General features: G+C 33.8%; 1 protein-coding gene across 1 annotated transcript in view; it reads left to right on the top strand.

The window, feature by feature from the left end:
• Positions 1 to 461: 461 nt before the first annotated feature.
• Positions 462 to 15,815, top strand: part of LOC132730228 (probable RNA-binding protein 19) — a gene marked incomplete at its 5' end in the record, with an annotated part of 28,486 nt that continues 13,132 nt past the window's right edge. Inside the window, 13 exon segments of the mRNA XM_060716104.1 lie at positions 462 to 529; positions 1,070 to 1,198; positions 1,782 to 1,841; positions 2,710 to 2,788; positions 6,221 to 6,378; positions 7,789 to 7,821; positions 8,380 to 8,455; positions 8,933 to 9,063; positions 9,476 to 9,536; positions 9,851 to 9,905; positions 10,635 to 10,731; positions 11,298 to 11,408; positions 14,963 to 15,163. Coding sequence (XP_060572087.1) covers positions 462 to 529; positions 1,070 to 1,198; positions 1,782 to 1,841; positions 2,710 to 2,788; positions 6,221 to 6,378; positions 7,789 to 7,821; positions 8,380 to 8,455; positions 8,933 to 9,063; positions 9,476 to 9,536; positions 9,851 to 9,905; positions 10,635 to 10,731; positions 11,298 to 11,408; positions 14,963 to 15,163 — 1,259 coding nt within the window.

Genomic DNA, 15,815 nt, shown 5'->3' with positions numbered 1-15,815 from the left:
AATAATCGAAGGGCTTCCCGCCAAAATATAAATCTAATTTGACTAACCCAGTCAAATAAGAAAATGCATTTTTTAGAATGGTCAGAAATGTTACGGAGAGCGTTTCTAAGTTGGAAAACTTTGTCAATACTAGTTAAATAATGCATTTGATAACAATAAGGCGTTTATTTGACAATCTGTTTTGATGAATTTGACCAGGAATATAACTTTAAGTTATGTTATGGATTATGCCTGAAGTTATAACAGATTTTCCAAGCTTTGAATTCAGAACACTCCATTCAATGTTCTAGGGATTTCAATATCCAAGTACAAAATTTCAGCAACCAATAACTTGATCAGACTGGAGTTGAAGGTAAGCCTTGCTATATTCTAACAGCAAAGGCTATTCACTTTTGGTTCTAGAAGGTTAAGGGTTGAAATGGTATCATGTATATAAACAAGATTTGATTGAATTTTTTTAGATGAAAATGAAGAGGTGAAGACAGAGAAGAAAAAGACAGCCACTGTGAAAGGTTTATCCGATCTTGATGTAAGTTCCTATAACTCTATTTTCATTGCTTGATGTATTGAAATACTTTGCCAGATTTAAACTGGGTGAAGGGTCCATGGCAGAGTGGTTATGGTTATTGACTTCAAACCACTTGAAGTTTAACTGCTGTAGGTTCAAATCCTGTCAGGGACTTTGGATACTTTCATGTGAGGAAGATATCCAGCTAGATTATATAATGTCAGTGATTAAATTAGAAAAATGTTGGTGTGTTTAAAGTGCCACACATACACTGCTAACAAGTGCATTATGGTCAAGATGACAGGAGACTTTTCCCTACTTTTTCACCTTCGCCCTTCTTCAGCTTGATTTTATTTCTGAATTATTCCCCATAGTTATCACACACTGAGATTAGTCAGATGAATATGTTTGTCCTATAACTCTTGTGTCTCTCATATCGAAATTCAGTTTGCTTTCTATATAAAAATAATAAGGATAAGGCACAATACTTTGTGCATATAATCTTGCATTGCTGTTGTAGAAGTGTTTTTGTCATCTTTGAATTTTATCACAATGTTTCAGTATCTAAAGTCTAAAGTTACCAGTAAAGATACAGGGGGAATGGATGATTCTGATTATGATGAAGATAACAATGAGGACAACAATGATAACATGGTCTCTACAAAAAAGCTGAAAGACAAGAAAAATGAGGTAAGTATTTAAAAATTGATCACCTTATTTTGGGAAAGTTACAAATGCATAACATAGGTGAGAAAGGTCTGGCAGGGCAATTCTTTCACAAATATGGGAAATGGTCCTTCCTTTAAATTTGGGGACAAAGTAACATGGTATTTTTGCAAAAGAGGAAGGAAAATACTTTTAGTGGGAAATGAAATATTTTTTATAAGAATTCTAGAGGGGGAAAGACCTATAAACAGCCCCTGCTATAGATAGAAAGAAAGCTCTGTCTCGTATACTGTAGTATAACATGGATTATTGGGAATTCGGGGCAGTAACACCAAACATAAAAGTCAACTGCTAAGTTTGAAATACATTTACTATGAATGTCAGTAGTTTGGCAGCTTAAATGTCTAAAAAGTTATAATTATATGTACATGACATTGTATACTTTACTGATCATGATTACTTTCTTTACACTGCAAATAATTGTTAATATGAAAGTTGTTGTTAATATGAAAGTTGTTATGGCTTTAAAAATGAGAAATGTCCTACTAAATTACCAGTACCTAATAAGTGAGAAAGTAATTGTTTGATTTCACTGTTTTCTTTGCAGGAAGAGAAGAAAACTCTGTTTATGTTGAAAATGAAAGGCATCCCTACAAAATGTGGAGAGGTAATCACATTAAAATGTTGTTGTTTCTTATCCCTCACAAATTCTAGCAATGTTATTTTGATTTTATAAAAAAAATATTATCATTGATTAACATGATTAAAATATGAATAATGATAATAGATCCGGAACTTTTTCCATTCTAATCCCCCGGTACAAACAACTTTTACTGTTATTGCTTCACGGTGCACTATCTGTCACAATAAATTGGTCAACCTGTTGCACTTATTTCGAAGCTGTTACTTTAAAAAAAATTGTTTGTACCCCGGATTAGCTGGGAAAAACCCAAAACATTCTTAAATCTGGAGTAAGTCTTTTGATATATAAACAATTAAGGGTAAAACAACATGCAAGTTAATTTTATTACAAGTCATGTAGTTGATAAAAGTATGACTTCTGGCAATGGAAAAGTTAATATGAAGTTAGACAGCCTCACTATAGTTTTTCAAAAACAATGATTAAAGGGGCTCCACTGAGGTTATTGACATGACCAGACTGGAAGTATTTTTCCAAGATTTCATACCAATTGATATAGGGCTATGCCAGAATGATTAAAACTTGTGAGCAAGGATTTCAGAGAATTTACTAATCTTTCCAGAACAATTTTTTTTGCACAAAAAGACCTTAAAACTACAGTCAAGCCAAGAATCACATTTAAATATCGATTTTCAATTTCATTTTGAAATTTTTTCTGTATAATCTTTTTCATATTTTCCCATTTAAAGTGCATCAGTTGATCAATGTAAGAATTTAAAATATTTTTAGGTTTTTAGAGTGGAGCTTCTTTAAAATTACACGCTGGTTTCATACTTAATACAAATTTGTCTTTTATTATATAGGATATATATATTGTATAGTATTATAATTCCAGAAAGCTGTACGAGAATTTTTCAATCCATTAAAACTAGCAAAGTTGCATGTTGCTAAAAATGCTGCAAAAAGACCTATTGGTAAGTGGTGTCTGCATTTTGTTATAAAGTTTAATATCTATTAATGTGGATGTGTGTCCTTGAGACAGTTTCCCACTTGGATGATTAAAGAAAAATGATAGTTTCCATTGCTACAGTGTCTATATCACATGGCTTTTTGTGATCTATCTTCTTTTATCAAATGTTTGAATAATCAGAGAATATTTCAGCTCAGATTTACTTCATGCGAAAAAATACTGACTTTATTACCCCAGTCTGTGCGAAAGTCTGTCGGTCCTCGGACCTCGCCAACTAAAATTCAGGAGGGCCGAGATAAATTTCTATACAGTCAGTCCTCGTGTCCGAATAAAATTTCAGCCAGTTTGAAAATTTTTGGCCTTCTGAAATATGCAAAACTTCCAAGATCGATCTTTTTTTTTTCATTTTTGCTTGTATTCACAGACCCAGATAACCAAAATCACCGCAAGATACAACCAGTTTTTGCTAAGTAATGTAAGCCACCATCTTGTCTTGGATAATTTCCTTACCAAAACATATTTTGTCTCCAACCTTTGAAAGATGTATCGTTTTCTTGTGAATTAAACTAAAGTTTTATATATTATGTTTTTGTATATTTTTTTCATAGTATCTGAGAGTTAAGTCTGATAATTCATATTTTCTAAATATTTTTGTTTATAATTATGGCAACATCCCTCCCCCACCCCTACAAAAAAATACCTTTCAGAGTCCGGGCCGGGAAAAAATCATCAGGGCCGGAAATAAATCTAAGGATCCCAGTCCTTGTGGCCGGAATTTTTTTTTGACTTTCGCATTGACTGGTATTACCCATAAAACATTTTCTAAGTATGGGTTACTTATAACCAGAGCAGTCTCTACACTTTATTTTGTAAATAATTATCACATATTAAAAAAGTCATTAAAGACAATACTACCTAATCCTAGATCTTAAGTATTGGTTTTCCACCCACACTCAGATCATAAAAAGTCACATTGTATAGGTACTATGTCTATTACATGTATTAGTGTATTTTCTAGCTGGTGGTGTGATATACTGTATTCCTAGAAAAGATTTCGCGCATTTTAAGTTAGCGGTTTTCGCAGTAGGCATGATTCCGCGAATCTTTATGGCCGCAAATATGTAACTTATAACAAATCCGCGAACATTTCTAGCTTCAACCAAATATAACATAAAAAGTGCAGAATATTTATTATAATCTACTTACACAAAACAACATATAAACAAAGGTGTTAGAGAAATGTGTAAAGAATTATTTATGTATGTTATTGATACTAATTTTCACGCTGAAAAAGAAAATATCAATTATTAGTAATTAACATGCTTATTGACGTTATTTGCTAGTCACGGCGTTGACAAACGCATTTACAGTTTGCGAACATTGAATGACTTGGATTTCATTTGCTTGGAGTAGGTGTAATCCTTTGTTAAAAGTACAATAGCGATCAAGTGCTTACATTGATAAACAGCTGTTATGTTGTTATAATGAAAGCTATGTACAGTTCGATAATGTGTATAGAAATATGTATCAACATTTTGGAGATAAAGTCAGTTATGACTCAAATGAGAATAAAAGCTAACGGGTCTGACTAAATCTTACTTAATAACATAATGAAAAGGTAAGGAAATATGAAAGTGTTCACGGAACAACCGTCCTTGTTCGACTACTATGAACATGTATCGAGTAACGTTGCGCTTTAGGCGCGACTTGTTCAAAAAATTTAAATAATTAAAAGCACCCCCAAAGCAAGTCATGCACCAAAACTTACCTCCAAAACTGTATTTAGGCCGTAGCGAATTAAAATTCGCTTAATTCGCGGTTACCACATATCGCGAAGTTTGTCTCCCGCGAAAATGCCGACGTTTGTGAAAAAAACGCGAATATTGTATCCGCGAAATTTCTAGGAATACAGTAATCACATTATTTCTTTGTTATCATAAATGTTACCAAATGAACAGAATCTGAAAATTGCAATGATGATGATTTTGTATTTAAAGTCAGGGACAATCATTCAGTTTCATGAAGGACATACCCTTTCAACCTATCAAATAACACCGTATTCTAATTCTCACGAAGTAAAACCTGAAAATGATTAAAAACTTTAATCCCTTTAAAAAACGTTTTTATTAGAGTGTTAAAAAAATTGGTTGTATTGCATGATTGCTCCTTATGCTAGAGCATCTGTGGTGGGTTAGGCATTCAGTTTTGTCAGAAGCATATTTTCTACATGCATGGAGAGATACAAGTATTACTTTATGTTCACCAGCACAAGATAGTGTCACACTCATGACCCCGGTCTGTAGGTAACAGGATATTGTCACACTCATGACCCAGGTCTGTAGGTAACAGGATATTGTCACACTCATGACCCAGGTCTGTAGGTAACAGGATATTGTCACACTCATGACCCAGGTCTGTAGGTAACAGGATATTGTCACACTCATGACCCAGGTCTGTAGGTAACAGGATATTGTCACACTCATGACCCAGGTCTGTAGGTAACAGGATATTGTCACACTCATGACCCAGGTCTGTAGGTAACAGGATATTGTCACACTTGTGACACCGGTTTCTAGGTAACATAATAGGATCACACTAAGAGGTCAGATAAAATTGCTTCTTCCAAATGAAAGTTCTAAATACATTGAGTAATTATAATATTATCTTACGGGAAGTTACCATAAATGTTTCCCATTTTGATGGGGATTGAAACTCCCAAAATCCAGGTCCGTGTGGCCAGGGTCAAGGTCACATGCAAAGGTTATATAAAACAAAAAAAGAAACTATTGATGGATTCTAATGTAAATGTTCACCATCATGAAACATCCTGATTGGCATATTTTGAAACAAGATGGCACTCTTGTTTGATAAACTGGACCACTCAAGATAAAATTGATCATAACTAGACCTCTTTTTGTATATATTCAGTGTTTTTTTTCACCAAAATATTTGGCGAAATTCTCCCCATTCCCCCCTCAAAAAAGTATGTTTTTTTCCCCCCTCAAAGCTGAAATTTCCCCCTATAATATGGCAGCCCAAGTTTGCCTGCAATGAATATCATTTTTTGCAACTAACTGCCGAAAAATGCTTTATTTTATGCCTGTAAGACTTACTGTAAAGCAAGGTTTTTCATATAGGTAAGGGGAGCTACTCCTGGTATCCCAACAAGTTTATCATGTGACACATCAATATTTTAGATCCGTATAAAAATCCCCCTCCTATTGCATTTTTCCCCCTCCAATGGGCACCGACCCCCTTCCCCCAAAAGTGAAAAAAAACACTGATATTTAACATAGCTGAATCTTACTCACTTTAGTAAAATGTTTGAATATAAAAAGTTGAATTTTCAGTTGATCAACCTGTTTTGTTTTTCAGCTTGCCATTATAATTTTTAGGGAATTTCAATTTTAAACAACTTAAGTTATCGTTTATCCAGGTATAGCCTATGTAGGATTTGAAACAGAGAGTGACCTTGATCAAGGGTTGAGAAGGAACAAGAACTTTATAGGAGGTAAAAGAATATTTCTGAAGAAATGCGACCAGGAACAAGAAGATATACCTGAGACAGAGAAGCCGCGGCCCTGGGAAATTAAAGTAAGGGCTAGAATATTTATATAATAAGTTGAAGTTAGTGCAATAACGTAATAAGTAGGGGTGTGGATCGTCGGATAAGTGACGAACCGATCCGAACCACGATTCAGCACTAACGATTCACAAATCGAACCACAAATCTTTTGTAATCAAGACACCCATAAAAACATGTACATTAGTTATAAAAACATGTTTATTTTTTTTTTTTAAACCAACAATACTAAACATAAAACATATAAAATATAAACTAGGTTTATGTTTTTATTCTTTGGATGAGTATTTTTTATTTTTTTAAACCAATTACTTCCTAGCTCAGCATCATGGTACATGGTCTTTAACCGGCAAATTGTATTTAGGTAAATTTATAGGTATAATTTATACTCAAATCGTATTTTTCTCGATTTTATGAGTGTGAGAAACAGTGAATGTATATAAAAAAATTTGATCGCGATCCATGATCTCTGGGCTTACGAATATTCAAACTTGATTTTTCACTTTGATTCGTGATTATCCGAGTACTCGGATACTCGCCCCAGCCCTAGTAATAAGTGCTTCTATATTTAATAGCAGTTATTGCACTAAGGTGACAATATATTGCTTGACTGTTTGAAGAATAGGATGAGTTATTGACTCAAATTGGAATCCCTGTCACACTTTGGTTAAGTTTTAGCATGCAAGTTTTAGTCATTCTATTTTCTCTACTTAACTGATTTCATAAAGTAAAAAAAAAATGTTTACATGGAAAAGTAAGCCTTTACATTAGACAAAATGTCATAGAAAAAAAAATGTGGTATGATTAAGCATTAAGGTGACTTTTGTCCACTATTCAGCTATTCAGTTTGTTTTTATAGAACTGTTTCTATTAATAAAAAACAGTTGCAAAGGAGACAGTGGTTGAAAGTATAAAAGATTAGATTTTTAGGGGACTGGAAAGAAGCTTTATAAAGCCATTCTTCTGGAATTTAATAAGATTAAAGGAGCATTCAGCTTTTATTTTCTGTTGGAAAAACAATTCTGTGTTATTTCAAAGTAAGTATCTCCGTAATTTTATCTTGGAAAATTTTTTCATATCACTGTTAAAACTTCTTCAAAACTGTATCCTGAGAGCTATGTATAACTCACCAGTGATGTTTGTTTCTAAGATTAAAAAGTTGGTGGAAAAAATAATTTAAATATAGAGAGCAGACTGGTAGAGGTATCGAGTGGTTTTCTGATTGTTTATGTACTTTATCATCTGCAAATTTTTTTTTCTTATGATTTGACAATTATATGAAACAATTTATCTAAAACTATCATATTTAGCTTTAGAAAAGCTGGAGGCCGCTTTAAGAATAAGATAGGACTACTTTAGTCAACAGTATATACTTCTCACTGTGTGTACTTGTAAAAGTTTCATATGTGTTTCCATTACAGAATGATTCAGAAGATTGTGAAGGTATAGCAGAGGTAATTATTATTTTATTTCTATATCTAATCCTCTCTGTTCAGAACAAATAAGCTTAGGTTGTTAAGAAAAGTGGTTTGTTCTGAGACAGATCATTTATATAGCTTTCAGATGACGTTATAAAAAGGACATTTGTTTCATTTTTTTATCCATTATAAGTTTTATGTGACACACAATAAAAGGTGATTATTTTTCAGATGACGTTATAAAAAGGACATTTGTTTCATTTTTTATCTATTATAAGTTTTAAGTGACTCTGACACAATAAAAGGTGATTATGGAGATTTTCATTATTTGATAATGGAAAAGTGAAAAACTTTTGAGAAATAATGGTAATAGTATTTTTGAGTATAATTGTGCCTCTAAGTAGGATTTTAACTATTTGACAATGATGTGTGCAAGCACCATTTATTCTTGAAGGTATTCTTAAACATATTTCCTTTATACAAGCTACAGTTTTGAAATAATATTCTGTATACAAATTAAAACATTTATTTCGTAAACTAAAGGCAGCAGATAAACATGTATAGCTTATTATACACTTTAAAATTTAATTACAGACAGGGAGACTTTTTATCAGAAATTTATCCTACTCTTGTACAGAAGAAGATTTGGAGAAGGAGTTTAAAAAATTTGGTAGGAATAATTAATGCAATCATTGCATAAATTTGCATAATTTATACAGCATTTATCTATATAAAATTAAATATATTTTTGTATATATAACTGATGTAAGAATTGAAAGATACTTTGGTAGTGTTCATTACACACATTTATTATTTAATAACTAAAGTTGTTTTCAATTATACAAGTCAGTTAAGTAAGCTTTTTATCATGTTTGTTAGTTCAGATTATACAAGTTCATTTTAGTTTCATTTCATTGGAAGCAATAATTTCACTGAAACATTCTTGAATCCATTTCTTAAATAAGCCTCTACTAAGTATTGAGTGTAAAGTGTTGTGCTCATGCACACAACAACTAATCCTGCTAGGATTTTAACCCCTGCAACCAGCAATCCTTAGATTACTATTCTGAAGCGTTAACAACTCAGCTAAATGCCAATTCAATGTGTTTATTGTAAAGTTCAGAATGAAATTGTTTTCTTATTACAGGTCCCTTGACAGAAGTAAAATGTCCTGTGGACTCGCTAACTAAGAAGGTGAAGGGATTTGCGTTTATTACCTATATGATGCCGGAGCATGCGGTCAAGGCTTATAGTGCCTTAGATGGCAAAGTTTTTCAGGTAAGCTGTAACCTTTTGGACATTTTAACTTAACCTCTTAATTTCAATTTCATGAATTCACATTTCAACTTCACAAGTTCATGATTTCAACTTAATGAATTCATATTTTGACTATTTCAGCTTTGTGAAATCATAATTTCGGCTTCACGAATTCAAGTTCTTATGATTTCAACTTCTATGAATTCACAATTTTAACTTTGTGAATTCGTAAATTCAGTAAGTTGAAATTGTGAATTCATGAAGTTGAATTCATGAAGTTATATTTGTGTTATCGTGAAGTTGGAATTGGAATTCATGACTTCAATATGTTGAAATTGCTATGTCATGAAGTTGAAATTGTGAATTGATGAATTTATAAAGTAAACATGTCCTTACCAGTCTTTTATAGTTAAGAAGAGTTTTAATTTTTCAGGGAAGAATGTTACATATTTTACCAGCAAAGGAGATGAAAGAAACAGAAGAAGAGAGTGCAGGTAAAACATATCAATAACATAATAGTGAAACATGAAAAATCTACTAAAATTCATTTTTATGGTTCCTCATTAACACCAGTATAAGATGGACTGTGAAGCAGACTTCATTTTAATTTGACTGTTTTGAAAAAGTTATTATGATTTCTGTATTGTCTTTGTTGTGTAAAAACTTTATTGTAGCTTATTTCTAAAACACTTAAAGGTGGTATCAACACGAATTTTGGTGTACTTAATAATCATGACTAGATGTAGTTGTGAAAAGGGGCATAATTCTGAAGCAATATTTTAGGAGTTTTTAATGTTTTCTTCTACAGAAGGGTCATCTTACAAGAAAAAGAAAAGTGCAAAAGACAAAGCAAATGCGACAAAGTAAGTTAATTTGTAGTTGCTATAATCTTCCTGTAAGTTGAAGTATATGAGATGCGTCACACGATAAAACCTACATAATGGGTTTGCGACCAGCATGGACCAGACCAGCCTGCGCATCCGCCCAGTCTGTTCAGGATCCATGCTGTTCGCTTACCAACCCTATTACAAGATGAGAAACTGATAGCAAACAGCATGGATCCTGATCAGACTGCGCGGAAGCGCAGGCTATCTGGATACATGCCGGTCGCAAACTCACTATGTTGGTTTTGTTGTGTCGCGGCTCATATAAAAGAGCATGTGTACAAGTTTTTAGGCATAAGCTACCTGCTTATACCTGAGATAATTCTCGCATATGTCTCTACCATTACTTCTTAACAAGTATTACATTACTGTTTGAAAAAGTGATTGAAAACGAAATTCATTATATGCACAGACTTTGGGTATTTCAATGTCTCATGCATGAAATATTACGCTGATTGGCTTCTGCTGTTTATATTGTGGACCTCGCATGCCTCTGCTATTTCTCTCACTGAAGTGACCTCGTATGCTTAAGAGGTTCAGATTAATTTAAAACCAAGCAATGTGGTTCTGACTTTCTTTGTGTTATGAATAAAAACATTGTACCGCATATGTGGTTAATTTTCAAGAGTTTTGGTTACTGTGTCACATTTATTCTACATGTATATAAACTTTCACAGGTGTCTATTATATTTCTAATTATTTTTTTAGGTCGTTTAATTGGAATTCCTTATTTCTTGGGGCCAATGCAGTGGCTGATGTTCTAGCTGATAAATACAAGACCAGTAAAAGTGATATACTTGATACAGTATGTATACATAACTTTCATTTTATTATTTTGCTACAGTTTTACCTCTGTTCAGTGGGTCTCCTTCTTACCACGCACTGTTTTTAGCTTATAGGTATGAAATCTATATAAAACCTACATCATATGCCATTGAAATAAAACAAAACAAACAAAAATATCAGTTTTAAGATAATTGTTTGATAAAATTGGAAAAATGTATTTCATAGGAAAAGCTAGAATCGTTCATATAAAGGTCATGTTGCAATATGCAAGAAAAATGAATTATCCAAACAGAGGACAGTAATGAAAAAGTGAAATTGATTTAATTATCTATGTAAGTGAAATGACATTCTGAATATTTTGAAGTGATATTGAATAAGAGTATAAGAAATCATGTACATTTTGTTTATATTTGGAAAAACTTGAGATGATAGAAAGATTATGAACATTGTTTTATGGTAAAACTCAATGTTACAAGATTTATAAGCATTGATTTATTGAAAAAACATCTAACAAACATTATGAGGAAAACCCATGTGACAAACAGATTAAATGTGAAATTCAATGCTTAAATGAAATTGTTTCAGGAATTAAAAGGTAGTCTTGGAGTAAGACTTGCTCTTGGTGAAACACAAGTTGTCCAGGAGACAAGGGATTTCCTTACAGACAATGGCGTTGCATTGGATAGTTTTAGTCAGGTAAATACCAATTATATACATTTCAGTACAAAACTTTTTCTGATACAACATATATTGTACTCTTGGATATTTACCTTCGACTCAGGTACCCATTAGTGCCTGAAATAATGCACGGAAGGCACCTGAGGTCTTCCTCCACCAGTAAAGCTGGAACGTCGCGATATGACCTATTCTGTGTCGATGTGACGTAAAACCCAAAACAAACAAACAAACAAACAAAACCTTATTATTGGTTTATAAGCAGGAGTGAATAAACATGTATACAAAATAAATTTTATTTTAGTTTGTGTAGGAAGCTAAAAACTTATAGACATACTCTCCCATATGTTCCTTGAATGGACCAGTACTGAGAATAAGTGTTAAGCTTCTTTTGCTCAAGGAAACAATGGTTTGCCCCTAACAGTTTGAAACCATGGAGGCAAGGACCTTTAAAAAAGTAGTTGAACATAATTATTAGCCACTTAATCAGATGTTATTTAAGGTAGGAAGATTTTTAGCTCACCTGTCACAAAGTGAGTGAGAGGGTGAGCTTTTGTGATCGCTTTTCGTCCGGCGTCCGTCCGTAAACTTTTACTTTAAATGACATCTCCTGATAAACCACTAAGCCAATTTCATCCAAACTTCACAGGAATATCCTTTGGTGGTCATCTTTGAAAATTGTTCAAAGAATTTAATTCCATGCAGAACTCTGGTTGCCATGGCAACCAAAAGAAAAAACTTTAAATATCTTCTTCTAAGAAACCAAAAGAGCTAGAGCTTAGATATTTGGCATGAAACATCTTCTAGTAAGTGTCTACCAAGTTTGTTCAAATAAAAGCCCCGGGGTCAAAATTGGCCCTGCCCCAGGGGGTCATTGATTTTCCCTATATGCATATAGTAAAAACTTAAAAAATCTTCTTTTAAAGAACCCAAAGAGCTAGAGCTTAAATATTTAGCATGAAACATCTTCTAATGGGTGTCTACCAAGTTTGTTCAAATAAAAGCCCTGGGGTCAAAATTGGCCTGGCCCCAGGGGGCCATTGATTTTCCCTATATGCATATAGTAAAAACTAAAAAATCTTCTTTTAAAGAACTGAAAGAGCTAGAGCTAAGATATTCAGCATGAAACATGTTCTAATGGATGTCTACCAAGTTTGTTCAAATATGAGCCCTTGGGTCAAAATTTGCCCCGCCCCAGGGGTCATTGATTTTCCTTATATGTGTATAGCAAAAACTTAAAAAATCTTTTTTGAAAAAAAAAACAAACAAATAGCTAGAGTTTAGATACTAAGCATGAAACATCTTTTAGTGAGTGTCTACCAAGTTTGTTCAAATAAAAGCCCTGGGGTCAAAACAGGCCCTGTCCCAGGGGTCATTCATTTTCCTTATATGTGTATAACAAAAACTTAAAAAATGTTCTTTGAAAAAACTCAAATAGCTAGAGTTAAGATATTAAGCACAAAGTATCTTCTAGTGACTGTGTACAAAGTTTATTCAAATAAAAGCCCTGAGGTCAAAATTGGCCCATCCCGGGGGACATTGATTTTTCTTGTATGTGTATAGCACAAACTTAAAAAACTTCTTTGAAAAAACCCTAATAGCTAGAGTTTAGATATTAAGCATGAAACATTTTCTAGTAAGTGTCTACAAAGATTGTTCGAATAAAAGCCCTGGGGTCAAAACTGGCCCTGCCCGAGGTGTGTCATTGTTTTTATCTATATGTGTATAGAAAAAACTTGGAAAAAATCTTCTTTTAAAAAACCCAACGAGCTAGACCTTAGATGTTAAGCATGAAACATCTTCTAATGGGTGTCTACCAAGTTTGTTCAAATAAAAGCCCTGGGGTTTAAACTGGCCCCGCTCCAGGGGCCTATATACAGGTGAGCGACTTCAGGGCCATCATGGCCCTCTTGTTTTCAGAATTGAGAATGGACTTTCAAAAGAAAAAAAATTGTAGCTAATGAAGCTTGTGTCAAGTTAAGGCAAATTTTAGTGTAATTGTATTCAAAACTTTATATTTTTAGCTCACCTGTCACAAAGTGACAGGGTGAGCTTTTGTGATCGCTTTTCGTCCGGCGTCCGTCCGTAAACTTTTACTTTGAATGACATCTCCTCACAAACCACTAAGCCAATTTCATCCAAACTTCACAGGAATGTTCCTTTGGTGGTCACCTTTAAAAATTGTCATTATGGCAACCGAAAGAAAAAACTTTAAATATCTTCTTTTAAAAAACCCTAAGAGCTAGAGCGTAGATATTTGGCATGAAACATCTTCTAGTGAGTGTCTACCAAGTTTGTTCAAATAAAATCCCTGGGGTCATTGATTTTCCCTTTATGCCTATAGTAAAAACTTAAAAATTCTTCTTTTTCAAGAACCCAAAGAGCTAGAGCTAAGATATTCAGCATGAAACATCTTCTAATGAGTGTGTACCAAGTTTTTCAAATAAAAGCCCTGGGGTCAAAATTGGCCCTGCTCCAGGGGGTCATTGATTTTCCCTATATGCATATAGTAAAAACTTACAAAATCTTCTTTGGAAGAACTCAAAAAGCTAGAGCTAAGATATTCAGCATGAAACATCTTCTAATGGGTGTCTACCAAGTTTGTTCAAATAAAAGCCCTGGGGTCAAAATTGGCCCCGCCCCGGGGGTCATTGATTTTCCTTATATATGTATAGCAAAAACTTAAATAATCTTCTTTGAAAAAACCCAAATAGCTAGAGTTAAGATATTAAGCATGAAACATCTTCTAGTGAGTGTCTACAAAGTTTGTTCAAATAATAGCCCTGGGGTCAAAATTGGCCTCGCCCCGGGGGGTCATTGATTTTCCCTATATGCATATAGTAAAAACTTAAAAAATCTTCTTTGAAAAAACCCAAATAGCTAGAGTTTAGATATTAAGCATAAAACATCTTCTAGTAAATGTCTACAAAGTTTGTTCAAATAAAAGCCCTGGGGTCAAAACTGGCCCCGCCCCAGGGGTGTCATTGTTTTTAACTATATGTGTGTAGTAAAAACTTAAAAATCTTCTTTTAAAAAACCCAATGAGCTAGAGCTTAGATGTTAAGCATGAAATATCTTCTTATGGATATCTACCAAGTTTGTTCAAATAAAAGCCCTTGGGTGAAAATTGGCCCTGCCGGGGGGGGATGGGGAAGGGGTGGAGGGGCAGGTGAGATCATTGTTTTTCATTACATGTGTGTATTAAAAAGTTAACATTGTGAAACATCTTCTAATGTGTGTCTTCCAAGTTTGTTCAAATAAAAGCCCTGGGGTTTAAACTGTCCCTGCTCCGGGGGCCTTTATTACAGGTGAGCGACCTCAGGGCCATCATGGCCCTCTTGTTATGATACACTCTCATGTTGGTCTCCTGGAACTAACCAGTACAGGTGTTATATGACAAAACATAGCTTTTGACTTGAGTTTGCCTCTGGGCACACAATTCCTGGTTTGAGAGGCTGATGCCTTAAACTTTAGCCTGCTGCTCCTAGTCTTAAACATAAATAAAGGAATGTCTCCCTTTAGCAAGCAGTCAAAAAAATTTATTTAATTATTTCATGTGTATATATTTGTTTCAGCCCAATGCACCAAGAAGTAAAACAGTAGTACTTGTAAAAAACCTTCCAGCAAAGACAGATATTTCAGAAATTGAGACAGTATTTTCACCGTATGGAAGTCTGGGCAGAGTTTTGTTACCTCCCTCTGGTATAACTGCCATTGTAGAATTCCTTGTACCAACTGAAGCAAAGACTGCATTTACTAAATTAGCATATAGAAAGGTATGTGATACATTTTAAGCTCACCTGTCACAAAGTGACAGGGTGACAGGGTGAGCTTTTGTGATCGCTTTTCGTCCGGCGTCCGGCGTCCGTAAACTTTTACTTTAAATGACATCTCCTCATAAACCACTAGGCCAATTTCATCCAAACTTCACAGGAATGTTCCTTTGGTGGTCACCTTTAAAAATTGTTCAAAGAATTTAATTCCATGCAGAACTCTGGTTGCCATGGCAACTGAAAGAAAAAACTTTAAATATCTTCTTTTAAAAAACCCTAAGAGCTAGAGCTTAGATATTTGGCATGAAACATCTTCTAGTGAGTGTCTACCAAGTTTGTTCAAATAATAGCCCTGGGGTCAAAATTGGCCCCGCCCCAGGGGGTTATTGATTTTCCCTATATACATATAGTAAAAACTTAAAAAATCTTCTTTTAAAGAACCCAAAGAACTAGAGCTAAGATATTTAGCATGAAACATGTTCTAGTGAGTGTCTACCAAGTTTGTTCAAATAAAAGCCCTGGGGTCAAAAATGGCCCCGCCCCGGGGGTCATTGATTTTCCTTATATGAGTATAGCAAAAACTTAAAAAATCTTCTTTGAAAAAACCCAAATAGCTAGAGTTTTGATATTAAGCATGAAACATCTTCTAGTAAGT

The sequence above is a fragment of the Ruditapes philippinarum genome, unplaced genomic scaffold (assembly GCF_026571515.1).
Source record: "Ruditapes philippinarum isolate M1 unplaced genomic scaffold, ASM2657151v2 ctg4129_1_1_1_1, whole genome shotgun sequence".
Taxonomy (NCBI): domain Eukaryota; kingdom Metazoa; phylum Mollusca; class Bivalvia; order Venerida; family Veneridae; genus Ruditapes; species Ruditapes philippinarum.
The sequence above is the reverse complement of the archived record's forward strand: the minus strand, read 5'-3'. Positions and strand labels throughout refer to the sequence as shown.